The sequence below is a fragment of the Nematolebias whitei genome, chromosome 12 (genome assembly GCF_014905685.2).
Source record: "Nematolebias whitei isolate Nwh7 chromosome 12, NemWhi1, whole genome shotgun sequence".
Taxonomy (NCBI): domain Eukaryota; kingdom Metazoa; phylum Chordata; class Actinopteri; order Cyprinodontiformes; family Rivulidae; genus Nematolebias; species Nematolebias whitei.
Window position 1 is genome coordinate 34,001,279 of NC_056509.1, and position 17,755 is coordinate 34,019,033.

Genomic DNA, 17,755 nt, shown 5'->3' on the forward strand with positions numbered 1-17,755 from the left:
AATCCATCCATTTATTCATCCATCCATTCATCCATTTATCCATCCATCAATTTATCCATCCATCCATCTATTTATTCATCTATTTATTCATCCATCCATTCATCCATTTATCCATCCATCCATTCATCCATTTATCCATCCATCCATTTATCCATCCTTCCATCTATTTATTCATCTATTTATCCATCTATCCATTTATCCATTTATTCATCCATCCATTCATCCATTTATCCATCCATCCATTTACCATCCATCCATTTATCCATCCATCCACCCATCCATTCACTTACCCATTTCTTTCTTACTGGGTTGTGCTGGTGCCTATATCCAGCAGTCACTGTGCGAGAGGCGAGGGACACCCTGGACAGGTCTCCCGTCCATCACAGGGACACATAGAGACAAACGAGACAACATTCACTCTCTCACTCACACCTAGGGACAGTTCAGAGTTACCATTCAGTCTAACATGCATGTTTTTGGTCTGTGGGAGGAAACCAGATGCTGAAGAAAACCCACACATGCACGTAGAGAACATGCAAGCTCAACCGCGCCACTGTGACACTACATAATATATCTTTTTATAAATTTAGGAGAGAGCAAGCTTCAATAAGATGAGCAGGGACTGCGTTTCTAATTTAGTGGTCTCAGCTGTAAAAGTATTATTTAAAAATATAGTCCTAAACCAGAAGGTGATTTCCTAAAAACATAATAAAACTATCCTATAATCCTATAATCCTATAATAAAACTAGTGGTTTGTTCCACTTTGGAGTAAGTTGTTTGGGGGAAGAATCAGTTTTGTGTTGTGTTTCCTTGACTGATGAAGCCTTCTGGATCGAAGCTGAAACGTTTCAGCACACACAAAAAAAAGAATTGTCCAGATGACCTGACTGAAAATTGTTGGATTGTATACCTGGATTATTGAGCATGGAATTTTTTTTTTTTTAAATAATAAAACTACTAAAATTATGTTACAGCTTTTGGTTTTGGTCTGCCACCCCAAGATTATCAGTGGCCCCCATTTGTCCCCCTGAAGGTGATGCCCCTGTGTGTTGCAGCTCATTGCTTTTGGAGACTGTGAAGGTTTGAAGGCTTTTTGAACAGTCGTCATTTTGTTTAGAGTAATTAAGTTTGTTGGGTTTTAAAATACAGCAACAGAAATGACCAACAAAGAAGTAAAAAAAAAAAAAGGCTTTGTTCTCAAGTAACTATTCTGTTGTTAGTTATCTGTTTTTCTCCGTGTGTGTGTGTGTGTTTGATCAGTTTATGTGGGGCAGACTTTGCTCAGACTTGTCCAGCCATAGTTTTTCCTCCTCCTTCCCATAAAGTTGTTAGATGTTCGAGGATCTTAAAGCTTTAATCGTTTTGTAGGAATTCTGGCTCAACTTCAGGAGTCTGAACGTCTGATGATTTCTTTTTATCCAGCCTTTTGTTTTTTTTTAAGTCTGCTAAGTCTTTTGGAGGATTATTCAAATAAAAAATAATTACACTTTATGTTTCTGACAGCCCTGGTTTTACATATTATTGAGCATGCATCAGGAGGTTTTACATATAGTTTTGTAGGAAGTTACTGCATAGAGAAGTCTAAAAATAACACAGGTTTCAGTCGTGAGAATAATCAATATACGTTATTTTTTATATCATGTATTGATGTTTGCCTACTTCAGTGCAGCTAATATTGTGCATCAAGACATTTTTAATGTTGTCTCAGAAAAAATAAAAATTTGCAAAATGTACAATGAATAGAAACAAGTTATTTGCAAAGGATTTTTTTGTTGTTGTTAAAAATAGAAAAGAGACATGTAAAACTTTATTGTTGTTCTTCTTTCGGCTGCGAGCAAACTTGTGTAAATGATTTGACGATTGTTTTACACCAGTCGTCCTTCCTCACGCAACCTGGGCTCAAACCTGCAGACTCAGGATTATGAAACCGCAGCACTGACCGCTGAGCTACACTGGGCCCCAAAGTTTATTGTTGCTTGAAAAATTAATTCAAAAATTAATTTTAGGCTTGGGGCCGATGTCATCTATTAAAATAATTGTGTTGGGCAAGTTGATATGAAATGTTACCTTTGAAGTGATAAACTTTTGTGTGGTTTTAAGTTTTTAAAAAAATATCCTATATACCATATTTTTCGGACTATAAGGCTCATTAAGTGAAACAAAACAGATAAGTCAAACTTTATTCAACTCATTCACAATAGTCACATAAAATCGGTTCGAGGTCAATAAGCATAACCAGAATTAATACATAAGTCGCACTGGATTATAAGACTCACCGTTGATTTTTGAGAACATTAAAATATTTTAAATGCACCTTATAGTCTGAAAAATACGGTAATTTAGTAAATATTTTAATGTCTTTGCGATTACCATTTAAAATGCAGCAATATTTTAACTGGAGGTCAGAGCTACAAGAGTTTAGAACTAAACATAAATTTAACCATCCCTTGAAGAACTTGTGCACTTAATTTTTATTATTTATTTATTTATTTGTATGGATCTCACAATAAAATAAATTAAATTGTGGCCTACTTTAATGTTGCCTCAGAAATTAAAAGTATACAAAATGTACAATGAACAGAAACAAGTTATTTGCAAAGGAATAGTAGGCTGGTGTGTTTTTATGTCCCCAGCTGGTAATTGGTTAGAAATACACAGCGTTGTCTCCTGTGCACAAAGATTTGCGTTGATTTGATAATTCAGTTATTCACCATTATCTTTTTCAACAAAAGTAAGATGTTAAAAAAAAACCGTACTGAAACACAATAAAAGCAAAATAGCTCTGTTAAATCCACGCAGGGAGGTGCAACATTAATGCGATGAGTTTGGGTTTTTCTGCCTCTTTTCTTTAAACCTGACCTCAGATTTCGGCTCTTTTCTTTTTTTAGCCTGTCCTTCCTTCATCCATCCCTCCATCCCTCCATACCAGACTCCAAGCCCAGTGTGTTTAAGTTACAGCATAAAACCTGTTGCTTTTTACAGGAACATGTGCACACACGCCTGACAAGCGCGAGCTCTACGTGCGTGGTTGTTACGACTGTTTGCCTTTTGAGTTTTCTCTGACCGTGTTTGTGTGTCGCAGGAGAAAGACGCAGGAGAAGATGAGGACGAGGAAACCGTCGCCACGGCAACAATGGTAAACAGCAACTTTACAGCTCTGTAGACGAAACACAAACTGCTTCAAAACCATTTTCACCTTTAGGACATCTTATCTTTTCACCCACAACATCCCACATTATCACCTAAAGATCGTATTGCTGTAAACATCAGTGCCGCTGATTCCCATCTGTACAGTCGGTCGGACAGTTTCCACCAAGCTGTGCTTCACAGAGCAGCTGACGTAAACCTGGAGGTTCAGAGAACTGCTGTGGCTGCAGTGTTTGTCTGTAAACACGGCGCTTATCAGCCTCAAGCTGATCTCTGGAAACCTGAACTGTTTCTTGTTATGGCGCATACTTGTATTGTTAGTCTTAGCCAAGGACGGAGCAGGGAAACGAGGTCAGGATGGTCATTTAGCTCTTTTATGAACAACGTTTCATTTTCAGTACAATGTCAGATTAGTTGCTGTGCAGAAAGAAAGGAATGTAAGACACGAGAATTGCTGGAATTGCTATTGTTTGTTTTGTCACAATTTTGCCACAATTTGACCATTTTGATTACCGTACTTGCTGCCGTACACGTCACACTTTCGTATAAGTCGCATCAGTCCAAATATGTCTAATAAAGTGGAAAAAACACAAATATGTCGCTTCGCCGTATTAGTCGCATCTATTATTTGTTTGTTACGCGTCACTGCTGACAACCCGGAAACGTGAGCCAGTGTTGTGCCAAAAATCGAATGATGACCAAGTGGTGGCAGCGGGAGCTTGCACAGGAAGACTTTAACAAGAATTTAACAAAATTTACACTTAAAAACAATTATTTGTTTGCTCGAAATGATAGCAAAGGTGTGTCTCAGTTTAACTTTTCCTTAATAAATGCACTTTGAAGGTCAACTCAGCTGCATTTCGCCTGGGCGGCACAGTGAAATGCAGCTGAGTTGACGTTTGCTCCAGAAGTTCCAGAGCGAGACGAAGGTGGGGTGGTATGGAAAGCCAAGTGTCTCATTAATAGCCGTTTGTACCTATTAATGAGACACTTAGCTTACCATAATAGTCGACGGCCCTCTAGTGGCTGAAAATGGTAGTGTCAAATATTTTACATGTCCTATTGAATGAAATCGTCAGATCTCAGACAAAAATTGGATTATAAATATGGGGAAAAAAACAAAAACGTTGCTTTGCTGTGTAAGTCGCAGGACTTGCACATTTAAACAAAAAATACAGTATATCAACTGCTGAAGTAATATTTTATTATGTCATAAAAGGGGAAAAAAATGTATTTGAAGCCAGTTGGTAAGAAATAAAAGCATCAAGAACATTTCTCTTCATTCTCAACATGCTTTGAAATGTATTTTTGACCGTTAATCTGCTTCATTATATTGTATAGTTGCGATAAATAACTTGTTTTTAAAATACCACCAAATTTTAAAACCAATATTTTACTGGCTAAGCATATTTTCTGTGATTTATTAAGATAAAAGCTGCAGTTGAAAACCTACAGGCCATCAGTAGCACTTGGAGTGTGTCTTTAATGACTCTTGGCTTCACAAACTGTAATATTTGACTGATTAAGTCATTTTTAGCCTTTTCTAAACTGAGTTGGTTGTGGCGGCCATCTTGAATTGAAATAGCATTAAAGTTAATCAGTTTTAGATGAGCATCCATTGATTACGCTCTACAAGTTTTAATAAAAATGTTTCCAGCGTTTCCCTCAGTATCGCCTGCTGTTTGGCTACACTGAGGGAAACTTCAGGAAAGGAGGTGGTGTGGGGGTCTCTGCAAAAGATACACACTGTTAGTATAAGACACAGCAACCTGAGTGCATCTTTAGTATTTAATAACAAACACATTGTATTATTGCTACGATTTTGTACTGCAGCTATATCATAATTCCTGTGAGGGGCTGCTGTTCGTCACATCAGACATCGTGCAACAAAGAAGAAACAACCGTGCACCTCGAAAATCATTATTAAACGTTGTGTACACTTGTTCTGACTGCTCGTGAAATGAAGACGAGCTACAACAAAACAGAAGCACAAGTTCAAGCAAACCCAGCAGTTCAAAGAGCTGAACCGCATCAGGTCTCAGGCTAGATTATTCAGGAAGCATCCGTCTGTGGAGGTAATCTGAGCTGACACGTCGCCATGCAAATTCATAACCATTAGAAAGTTCATGTTTACTGCTAACGTTCATGTAAAACAGTATGCCTCATTCTAAACTGTTATATTATTGTGTGAATGTTTATGAAGCATTCACACTGTTGGGATCCATTTTTTCTTCCATATGTTTTTTAGCATCTTTCTCGTTCTACAATTTTTGTGCTATTTCAGCAAATCATAAAACATTCAGCTCTGTCAGGATAATCCTGTTATGACTTTTGGTATTGGTGTAACTTTAGCTTTTTGAGATATTTAGCCTTTTCTGCCACTTTTTTCCTAATAGAAAAAGAATTGAGCTCATTTTACATCCTTCAAATCTTTAGATCTGTTTACAACCTTTTACTGCGCCTTTCACATTTTGTTCTTGTTCAGCTTCTTTCAGCTTCCTTGTGCAAAATTAGACATTTTTTCAGCTGTTTTTTAATCTGTTTTGTGTTTCTTTCAGATTCTTTCTGCTAGCTACATTTTTGTGCTTTTAACTTTTAACATTTCATCTTGTTGTGCTCCTTTGAGTTTTTTTTTGTGCAAGTTTAAGTTTTGTTCTACTGTTTAACATATTATTTAGCTGTTTTTATGCTAATTTAAGCTTTTTCAACCAATTCCACATGTTTTACACTCAAACTTTTTTCAGCCTAATCCAGCAAAAAGTCTGTTCTCTCCACCTTTTTTGGTAATTTCAGCTTCTTTTTGACTTTTTTTTAGCTACTTTTCAACTGTTTTTTTGCTAATTTCAGCATTTTTTCAAATGATTTCCATTTTTTTTGTGTATGGTTTTCTGCTTCTTTCAGCCTAATTAGGCTAACGTGTACTTTCAGCCTTTTATGCTAATTTAAGCTTGTTCTACCCTTTCAGCTACCTTTTTAAAAATTTTTAGCAAATTTCAGCTGTTTTCAGATAAATTTAATTTTTTTGTAGTAATTCAATGCAATTCAGTTTATTTATATAGCGCCAAATCACAACAAAGTTGTCTCAGGGCACTTTACAGACACATTCACATACATAAAAGCCAATTAGTAAAGTTCTCTAACTAAGGAATCCAGCAGATAAGTTAAAGCTTGGCTTCGTTGCAGTCTCCCATCCTGAGCAAGCACAGTGGCAACAGTGGAAAGGAAAAACTCTCTTTTAAAAGGAAGAAACCTCCAGCAGAACCAGGCTCAGGACAAGCGGCCATCTGCTTTGACTGACTAGTATGAGAGGACAGGAAGGAGACAGACGAACACAGAATGGTAGGTCCAGGTAAAGGTCCAGGTGTATCTGAAAGACAAAAAACACATGTTAAGGATAGAAAAAATAATTACAAATACAAAACAGGTTGAACAGAGTGAGTAAAGACAGTAGCAGAGTGAAAAGTGTGGTCAGTTTGTCCTCCAGCAGTCTAAGCCTATAGCAGCATAACTAAAGGACAGCTCAGGAAACCCAAGCCGACCCTAACTATAGGATTTAGCAAAAAGGAAAGTCTTAAGCCCAGTTTTAAAACTGGATAATGTGTCAGCCTCACGGACAGAGATTGGAAGTTGGTTCCACAAGAGAGGAGCTTGATAACTGAAAGATCTTCCTCCCATTCTGCTTTTGTAAATTCTAGGAACCACAAGTAAACCTGCAGCCTGAGAGCAAAGTGCTCTGTTAGGAAAATATGGAACAATAAGATCTGTAATATAAGATGGAGCTAGGTTGTTGAGAGCTTTGTAGGTTAGAAGTAAGATTTTGAATTCTATTCTGGATTTGACAGTAATGTCTGATACTTTCAGGCTGATTAACTTCTTTATATTAATTTCAGGTTGTTATGCTCATTCCAGCTTTTTTCTGCTAGTTTCTGCTATTCTAGCTACTATTTAGCTGTTTTATGCTAATGTTTGCCTTTTCAGCTAATTCTACTTTTTTTTTTTTTTTAACTAATTTCATCTCTTTCCACCTCATTCTGGTAGTTTAATAGCCTTTTCGGCTATTATTATATTTTTGCTAATTTTTTGCTAAATTTAGCTTTTTTTTTTAGCTAATTTCTTAATTTTTGTGCTCATTTCTGCTTATGTAAACCTAATTCAGCAAATATGTGTTCTTTCTGTTTTCTTCTACTACTCAAGGCTAGTTCTTCATTTCAGCTACATTTCAGCATGTTTTTAGCTCATTTCAGCTGGTTTTCAGCAATTTCCTATGCAATAAGCACTCGTACTGCATTTTCACAGGAAATGCAATTCCTCTAGTTACCTTTTAGAAGGATATTCATCTGGTAAACGTGTTGTTGATGAAAGGTTCAGGTTTTAATCCATGCATGCCATTGTTGCTCATTTGCACTTGGATCATTATGCTTGTGGACATACATGTATATTTTCTGTCATCACTCTGTTCATGAGAGATGGCTGTGCTGACAGAAATGTTTAATCCAACGTGTATTGCAGCTAAATTTCTTCTTCATGTGTAAAACAAACCAGGCGACATCTCTAACCTCGGCTTGGCTGCCTGGTTTAACCTGCGGTGACCGCATGCAACCACGCTCAGGGGAAACATTTCTTGATCTGTGCTGTTTGTGAGTGTTGGATGGCTGGACCGGAGAAGGGAAGGAAGCGCAGCATTCTTTTGAGGAGCTGTGCTTTTTAGACTGGAACAATCTACAAAGGAAAAACAGGCTGAAAATAGCCACCGGCTGCTTGGAAGCTGTGGATGGCTACAACTCTGATACACTTTGGTGTTTTATGCTCATATTAGGACAGAGAAAGTGTTCAAGGAGGCCTGGAAGAAAATGTTAGATTAGTTTGAAGCACGGTTTGAGTCGTGGCTTTACTGATGGTCAAAGTTCATGCTGATGGACGTCTCATTTCTAAATAGGTGATTTAAAGTGCTGAAGTGTTGTGTTGTCATCGTATGTTTCTAATGCCAAAGTTAGTTCTCTGCATTTAACCCACACACGTGAGATACATCCAGGTGGAGCAGTGGGCAGCTGTGTAGGTGCCTGGGGAGCCGTTAGGGATTGGGTGTCTTGCTCAGGGGCACCACGACGTTGTGGGCATGGCGGGGAGTTGAGCCTGCAACTTTCTGGTTCCAGGTCGGCTGCTCTACCTCTACACCATCTCAGCCCCTTTAAGGCAGTGACAAGAAAACAAATTGTTTTTACAGTGTCTCAAAATGCCCAACTTTTGAAGATTACCACCTTTGATGCTGTCCTTTTTTTTTACATCCTATTTATTCAGCCAAGGAAATATTTATTTGTAGTAAGTTTAGAGAACGTAAAAATGAAAAGATTTCAAGTGACAAAGCAACACCAATTCTGACATGAAAGTAGTAGCTAGGATCTTTTGGAGGGGGTTCTCTGTGGGGGGTGGCACAGCAGTTAGCACTGTTTCATTGCAGTAAGTAGGTCCTGGATTTAACTTTTGCTGGGGCCTTTCTGCACGAAGTTCGCATGTTCTCCTTGTACATGTGTGGGTTTTCTTTAGGTACTTTGGCTTCCTCTCCTATTATAAAAAACATGCTTGTGACTGTAAATACTGTAGGTGTGTGTGTGAATTATTTTTTGCAGGATCAAGCAGGTAGAGAAAATAGAATGAATGGATGGTTCTGTGGGAAGCGTATGAACAACTAGAAAGCTCCTGGGGAAACTTTGACGGGGACTGCCACATGGCGGCCATTTTAAAGATTTGATTTGACACATGTTGAGGTTCACTCTCAGCCACCACCATACCAAATTTCAGCTCAATATGGCAAAAAGAAAAAGAAGAAGAAAAAAAATATATATATCAATGTTATAGTCATTTTTGAATGACTGAGTTATAGTCAATTTGAAGTTTTCTGCGGTAGTTGTGGCAGCCATCTTGATCCAGAATGGCTCTAAAAGTTAATCAGTGTTTTGTTCAGAGACCGCTCCACTCTAGGTCATGTGACCTCGCTGTAGCAGTTAGACGCTGTTAAGAGTTCTGTCAGTGTTTTTTAATGAGAAAAATGGCATATTTGTTTGCAAATTACATCGCCATGGTAACTTGAAATGCTAATAAAAGTAATAGCCCACATCACGGTGCCGAGCCGGTCGTTTTGATATAACATTTGTGGGGGTACACATTGCAGGTCGGGCCGCATTAAAGTTGACGGAAGAGTAAGATATAAAGTTAAGAAACCCGTGTCTGGTGGATAATAATAGGTGGTTGCCTTACTAGGCAGTCCTCAATTAATATATAACTTTGTATAGATAGCTCTTTAAAAGCCCTCAGTTTGGAGAAGTATTTTCATACGGATCCAACTAACGAGCTAACGGCTCATCTGAAGGAGCCAAGACCAAAATAAGACCAATATGGGTTGCTGCAGTCTTAAGCATCAGTCACAAAAACAACAAAAACTTATAGGGCAGGGCCATTGAACTGGTGGCCCGGGGGCCAAATCAGGCCCATGTGTGAGCTATGTTCGGCCCACTAGTTAATGGGTTCATTTTTTAATCAAACTAGATTTTAAACCAGAAAACAAACTTACTTCGTTCAACTCTAACTACTACTGGATGTCTGGCCCCTGAACTCTTGGCGTTCGTGGCCCCGTGAGCAATTTAGTTGAACAGTCCTGTTATAGTGGTTCATGTGAATTATTATGTTATTAACATTTACATTGCCATTAACTTTACATCACATGGTTCTTTCCATAGAACTTGATGTTTATTTGCAAGCACAAATAGCAGCAATAGTTCCATGTCAGAATATCGCTGTCTCAAGAACGGTTTATGCAAACTAACAGCTGTATAAAGGTTCATAAAATAGCATTTGCTTAAACTGCCTTGAAATATCTAGGACTGGAGGACTTTTAAGTTGGCAGCAATCCAATTTTGGGCTGTCCCCTTTCACAGTAGCAGTCAGGTCCAGTCAAAATTAAACCTTTTCGTCAAACTGAGGTTGTTCTAAAAGCTTTTTTTTTTTAAAGCTGATCTATTGCCTTTAGTACTTTAATTCCCCTTCAAAAGTCATAACCCAGTTTAATATATTCTGAATGGTTTCTTTTTTGTTTTTAACCTTTTGTTAAATTCAAGATCCTAAATTATTCAGCTGCTTAGTAAAAAGTTATTCCTGAAAGAATTTATCTTAATTAAAGGCGGTATTGTTGTGCCAGGCGTGGAGCTGGAGGTAATGATCCCCCTTACAGCGAGCCAGGGGGCTGCTTGGTTTACCTTCTGGGTCGGAGAGATTACTGCTCACTGAGCCGCTTTCAGTCTGCAGCGAACAGTGAATAGGCCAGCCTCTGTATGAGCGAGCGTGCAGGATACACAGCTAGAATTTAGCTACAGTGCTTCTACATCTGTTTTTCGTCAAAACTCCTCCGAATCTGCTCGGTTTTATTCAGAAGAAAGAAGAAAAAAAAAATAAAAGACTTGGAATAAAGAAGGAGAGCCAGAGCAGATATAGAGTTCTGAAATACTTAAGATTATAACTTGTAAATATTTATTTAATGATGAAATCTTGCAGCTGGTTTGCCCACAGGCATGTGTTTTGCAATGACAGGTGAGAGGAGGGTATTTGTTTTTGCCATTTATCAGCATCTTTCACAGCCTGCTTACTCGTCGGACAAAAGGTTCTGCTAAACGTTAGTTTAACCTACACTTGAACCTTCTGAAGCCTGGTCCGGTGATGCGTCTTCCTGAAGCTGCTCCTGTTTGGTTTGGGAGCTGCATGCCTTCTTATCTAACACGTTGTGCTTGTTATAACTGCTTCCCGTCTCAGACTTCAAGAAAAGGCTCTTCATTGTTGACTGTGTTCAGGGTTTTGAACTCGCCTCCTTCTCACAGGTGGAAAAACTGAAACAAAAGATGCTCAGTGAAAGCGCTGCCGGGGTTAAACCCATTAATCAAATAATATTTTGTGTACTGAGCGCACAGTGAAGCAAAGGCAGACACGGATGTGAGGAGGAGTAAAGACCTTGACAGCTGAGACTGAGAAGTTTAGGGAGGAATTCTGATGGGGGAGACCAGAAGGTACAGAGGGAGTGGATTAACTCCCACTGGATATGTGTAAAGCCAGCAAGGCTTATGAAAGAATTTCAGACAAATGAACAATTATCGATGTGAACACAGTCACTTCTCTTTATTCCTGTCAAGCTCTCATTACAAGCAGAAATCACCCCCAAAGAAACATCAGCTGTAGCAACCTAAACTGTAACAGATGAGGAAAATACTTTTAATGCTACAGTTTTATATCAAATTATGTTTTTTTCTCCTGTCCATTCTTTTGTCAGGAGGCCAAGGTGAAAAAGATCATGTCCAAGAAGGAGAGAAGGGAGAAGAAGATGCTCTCCTCTAAGGATGATGAACACTTCTTGCTGACAGGAGTAAAGCTGGCTGATCGCAAAGGGTGAGTTTGGCACATGTTCACCTAACATCTGGGCAGCTGTAGTGAAAATCTTCACGGACTTGACAAATTAACTGAAATAAATCAACAAATGTGACTACAGGAATATGTTTCAAAAAGGTCAAAGGGGTTATTTTGAACCTTTTGAAGGGAAGTTCTGTTGAACAACGTTGGACAGTTATTATCTTATCTGTTGCAGATAACTTTTTGAACAACCTCAGAGTTATTTCTGATCAGACAGGGTATGAGTCTGAGTGGGACCAAGAACAAAGTGGTTTGTTGCACTTTTAAAACAACTCCGATCTCAAAAATGTCATAGCAGTTCAAGCAAACATTATTGACAAGTGGTCACCTATTTAATTAGCTTTCCACAGAATCTCACTGTAATACGTTTGAAATTATTCCTTTAAGCAAGTGGTTTTTAAGGGGGGCAAAATTTCTCTCACAAATCTGCAACTTGTTGCACATTAAGTAGGCCTGTCGCGATAAACAATAAATCAATTAATCAATTAATCACATGATAAATGAAAATTATCGACCTCATTTTCATTTGTCAGCTAAATTGTTTCTTCGTGTCTCTCTCTTTCTACTGAAGACACTGGATGACAAAAGGCTCAAATCCAGTGCTCTTCACGGACCCCTCCCTTTCTCTTTTCTCTTTAAAATCCATTTTAACCATCTAAAATCGTGTTTTTGGATCGCTAAAAGCAGCTAAGCTGAGAAGCTAAGCTACAAGCTAAACTAACTGGCTGACCTCGGAAAAAAACCTCCGTCTTGTCGAATCTCCAAAAATTCACGGTTGAAAGCTCCCACAGCAAGGAGACGTCTAAACAACGTCTTTTTAAAGCCGTTTTTGCACGTCTAATTTTGGTCCCTTGCAGGTGCAGACTATAACTCCAGATGACGTCTTTTTCCGACGTCCATTGGACATCTAATGTTTAGTGGGCTGTGACTTTGTGTAAAAAGTTGTTTTTCTCTGCAAAAAGAAGCTGAGAACTTGTTTACCAATTTTTTTTTAATTAAAAGCTTTGTGTGAAAAATGCTATGTTAAAGAGCTCAAACCACACGGAGCATCTGCCATTTTGAGAACCGAAAAAAAGGAGAGACAGCTCATGTCACGTCAAAGGGCCTCCCTCCCATGTCACTATCCATCCTTCGGTTCAGTCTTATACTGCCATCTGGTGGTCAAAAAAAGGTACTACACTCTAAACAAATTACCAACATTTCTTCTTAAATTTGACAATAACGATTAATTATTGTCAAATTTTGTCAATTTTTTTGTCCTGAACTTTTTTAAATTGTCAAATTTCAAACAATATTATCGTTTATCACAATAAATTCTGAGACAATTAATCGCCCAGCAAAATTTGTTATCGTGACAGGCCTATCATTAAGCCTTATTGATGTATCATTGTCCACTTAACCCGTTAACTTTATTGACTTAAATTTAAATACAGAAATTCACAAGAGACGGTTAAGGTGTAAACAAAGATGCAGCCCTTATTATGCACAAGCACCGAAGGTGGGGAAAACTGACTTCAAGTGTCTTTTAGTCTTTTTTTATTTCCTGAAAATTAAACCTAATGCCTGAAAATTAGAAAATACGCCAAGAGCGACAAAAACTTTGGCACGTTTTATATTTTTTGGGGGAGAAGGTGTACCAAACTGGCTGAATGGTGCTTGCTAAACTTCAGCATCTTATACTACTTTGTCTTCACTTGCAAAGCTGCGGGACATTGAGTTGTTTTGGCCTCGGTGAAAATGATCACATTTAAGTGTTGTTACAGGATTAAACTTTCAAATAAAAAAAAAAGTGAATACTTGATAGTCTTTGAAACACTACAGGAAGTAAACTTATTTTAAAAAGCATCAAAGTTTGTAATAAATTGCATCAAATTAAGTTTTTTCAAGCAAAACATTTTTATCATTACAGTAGTCCATCATCACAGGGGTTATGTTCCAAACACTCTCGTGATAGGTGAAAATCCACAAAGTAGGGACATTATATTTATTTTAGCATTTAAATATATTTCAAGGCTTTATAAGCCCTTCCCAAATTCTTGCAATGTTCTTAACAATGTTCTAAACTCTCTAAACGTTCTAAAAGAGCACAGCGAAAGAGAGCAGACAGACTGATGCTATGATGGTGTAGAGGCAGGGCAGCCGGCTTGGGACCCGAGAGTCCCAGGTTCGATCCCCAGTCACTGCACATCACGTGGCGTCTCTGGGCAGCACGTCTAATCCCCAAAATGTCCCCCGGGCGCTTTCAATAGCTGCCCACTGCACCACCTGGTGGTGGATGGGTTAAATGCAGAGACTAATTTCGCCATTGTATGGAAACATACAGTGCTGACATTGTGATGACATTATTATTATTATTATTATTATTACTGAGCTAGTCAGTGCCTGGGGGCAGACTGGCCATCGGGAGCACTGGGACATTTCCTGAATATTCGGGAAATGTCCCGGTTCGGTTTGGGTTGGCTCGGTTCAGGTTAAGGCTCAGTTCGGGTTTTGCTTGATTATTTTAAATAAACAATCCATGCCGTGCACTCTGGTATCCACCTCTGTGATCTGCCTCACTGAAGCTACCACAGCAGCAGACAGACCCCGCCCCATGGCGATCATTGAGCGGCCAGGCCACCGAGAAACAATGTGTACAATCTTACGTTGAAAACCCACGAAAGAGTGAGTCTGCGAAAGTTGAACCGCAAAGTATTGAGGGACTACTGTATACTTTGGGCATATTTGTCCTCTAGTATCCATCAAGAGGTGCTGTAGCACCCTGTACACCCCTACTTCCAAGGCCTTGCAAGATAGCAGTACAAAATTTAGACGTGCCACTTAAATCAAAATAAACACTTTTATACTTTTGACAGGGTTACTTAGGTCTAAATTCTATTGATATTAAAGAGGGAAACAGCCTCAACTCAAGCTCTGCACATGAATACAACTCTTAGTTTTTTTGCAGTACGCTTGTTTTCTTACAATCATACATTTTAAATCAAAGTTGAATTACTTACTAAATGTTTCTGGAACCTTTTATGATATCAAACTGCGTAACATTAGTGGTTAATTAATGGGTTTTAGGAGATAAAAACAACTTCTGTTACATGTACAGCATATTGCACTAGCCAAAAGCCCTTCTGGTTCACATCAAGTCAATATATCAGCACTTTGTTGCTATTGTTGGTCAAGTGTGTGAATAAAAAACATTTACACACTTGACCAGAAATAATGGAGTCACACCCAACTACTTGTGTTTGTTCGACTGTAATCCTGAGCTTCGTTTGCCAGCGGTTATCTTTCAGACCTGCTCAGGAAGTGGAACATGTATGGAGAGGAAAACCTCCATTAATCACTTTGCTCTGACAAACAAAAGGGAATTCCTCCATAGTGGCTCACTGTTTGGGGAACGCTCCCGTCTCCAGTGCTGAGATGTCTGATAAACACCAGTTCCTCAGCCAGGCAGTCCTATTTATGGTTACAATATCAGCGGTCTGCACAATTCCTCAGAGCAAGCCTGCCTAATGTGAACAAACTGTTTGAACCTCTCTTCTACTCTTTGTGTCCTCAAAGGCCTCAAAAGAAAGTCAAGGACAGCGAGAAGGAGAAGAAGGACAAGACAGACAAAGGCTACTGTTTCTGGGACAGCGTTACGATGACGATGAGGCAAATCTCACCAGCCAAGAAACTGGAGAAGATGGAGGGCTGGGAGCCGCCACACTTGGAGAAATTACCTGAGACTGTAAACGATGAACCCCTTGTGGAGAACAGTCAGAAAGGAGAGTTTGCGGTGTCCCTCCCAGACGCCCTAAGCATTCCAGTGGAAATACCATCATGGGGTGGCCTGGGTTTTGAGGAGGACTCCTCTCGCTATGCCAACCTGACAGACTCCAATGATTCAGCAGCTGCAGTGAAGTGGACGTCTCGTGCCAAGGTCAAGCTGGCTGGCATCAGCAGGATGAGCCGAGGGATTGTGTCTGAGAGCGCATGGGGGGGCTTTAAATAGAAACATTTGACCCATCCTGACTACTACATTTTCTAAAATGATTGTGACTTTAAGCAAATATTTGCTTTTTTCTGTAGTGTAGCTTCGGAACAGTTAGGGGTGTCAAACTCAGTTAGCTAAAGGAGCCAAATTTACAAAACTTTGTCCGAGCCACGGTCCACTTTCAGCTGATACGTTAACTCGAGTCAGATACTCGATATCTTTTCTTGGTTGCAGGTTCATGAACAAGAGTTTGATCTGTCTCACTTGACGTTCTGTTGATCTTTCCACATCAAAATCAATAATGACAAAATGATCCAGCCGTCTTTCTGGCTTCAAAGTTGGCCAGCTGCCAAGAGAAGTCTGCTAAATGATGTATTTATCAGGTTTTTTTTAATAAAAAATTAGAAGAGAAACAATATTTTACATTTAAGTTATCGTCTTAGGGGACCAGATTTGACCCGTGACTTTTGAGTTTGACATATGTGATAGACTGTTTTGTGGTGTTCTGTTTACCTCAGAGGTTTGGACCTGGGATTAACATCACACACTAGTTTAACTGAATGGCATCATCACCCCAAAAAACAAATAAATAAATAAAATTAAATAAAAACAGTAGGGTTTGCCAACTGTTGTGGGCAGGCTAACCAATTATTAGCACACAAGCTAATGCCTGGCTCTATATTCTCAGCCTTTAAACACTGTAGCAACATCAAAGTTCATGCTCAATAATCCAGGTAAAAATTCCAACTACCGGTAAACTGAGTCAGGTCATCTGGACAATTTCTTTGTTTTTTTTATTGTTGTTGTTGAGATGTTTCATTCTTCACCCAAAGGACTTCATTAATCCAAGGAGCCACAACAAACTCAGTTCCCCAAGCAGCACACTCACATAGTCATTCAGGTCTCTCTTGTAAATGAGTCCCCGAGGCTCAGTGGGATTAACCTGTATCAGTAAAGGTTGAATGAATAGTGGGCCAACCAGTTTGCTGTGCCCTCTCCCCCCGTCGACTTCTCTGAGGCAGCCATAGCCAAAGGGGTTAAAAAAACAAGAAAATGTCTCAACAAAAAGAAACGGTCCAGATGACCTGACTGAACTTTGTTGGATTTTTTTATCTGGATTATTGAGCATGATGTTTTGAACCACTTTGGCTATGGCTGCCTCAGAGAAGTTGAAGAGGGAGAGCGCAGGCTCCAGAAACCATCTTATCTTATGGTTGGTCCACTATGCAAGTGTGCTGCTTGTGGGACTGAGTTTGGTTGTGGCTCCTCGGACTGATGAAGTCCTTTGGATGAAAGGTGGAACGTCTCAACAAATAAAGAAACCGTCCAGATGACTTAACTTTGTTGGACTGTAACAACATATTTCTTAAAAGAGGTTGTAATATTTTAAAAAATCAACATGCGTTTCATGTGCGAGGCAGCCTTATTGTACTTTAAGACTGGGTTTGGTCAGGGATTCATTACCTGATGGAAATCTGACTTTGGAGAGCATTCCAGTGGATTTTTCTGCCTTGGAGCTTGGACAGTCCTGACTTCTGGGTGTAAATGGAGCGCACCTTTAGACAAGAAATGGGAAAGTGCCTTAAAAGTCTATACCAGTGACCGCCACAAGGTGTTAACTTACAAACATCTTAGCCTCCCATTGATTTCCATTGAAAAATTGTCGCTTCTTCCAAAAATGATTAAAGTGAGTCAGTGATAATTCTCACAAGTCATTAAGTTATTATTAGTCACTTGTAAAACTTCAGAATGGCAGATTGTACACACAGTGGTTGGCATTATGGTGACCTCTTCCACCTTTTATGTACAATCGAAGGTTGATGCAAAGATGTTCATGAGATGCTGCAATAAACTTTCAAATATTATGCAAAAAGTTTTGGTTTAGATTTGAAGGAAATGTTTGTAAGTTAGGTGTTTTTTTTTTTTTTTTTTTTTTTTTTTAAAAGACTGGCATTTTTCTTGAACACAAACTAGTGAAAACTACTGTAACGTTTTTAATTATTTCCAAAGAGGAGAATTTAATGGCACTTTTTTTTTTTTAGAGGTTCAAAGAATGTGCAAAATTGCTACAGAAGACTTATGAAGCTTTTAGCCACTGCATTTCTGTCTATAAAGAAGCAGCACAGTGAAACAGTCTGAGGCCTTAGCTCGAATATCAGCGATGGGTGGTGCAATCAAGAAACGGCTCA

General features: G+C 38.9%; 1 protein-coding gene across 1 annotated transcript in view; it reads left to right on the forward strand.

Annotated features, from left to right (window-relative positions):
- si:ch211-225h24.2 overlaps nt 1-15,584 on the forward strand; it is a 27,352-nt gene extending 11,768 nt beyond the window's left edge. Inside the window, exons 2-4 of the mRNA XM_037685461.1 lie at nt 3,084-3,137; nt 11,460-11,575; nt 15,152-15,584. Of these exons, the coding sequence (XP_037541389.1) occupies nt 3,084-3,137; nt 11,460-11,575; nt 15,152-15,584 (603 nt within the window). The remainder of the gene's footprint in view (nt 1-3,083; nt 3,138-11,459; nt 11,576-15,151) is intronic.
- Nucleotides 15,585-17,755: the final 2,171 nt, after the last annotated feature.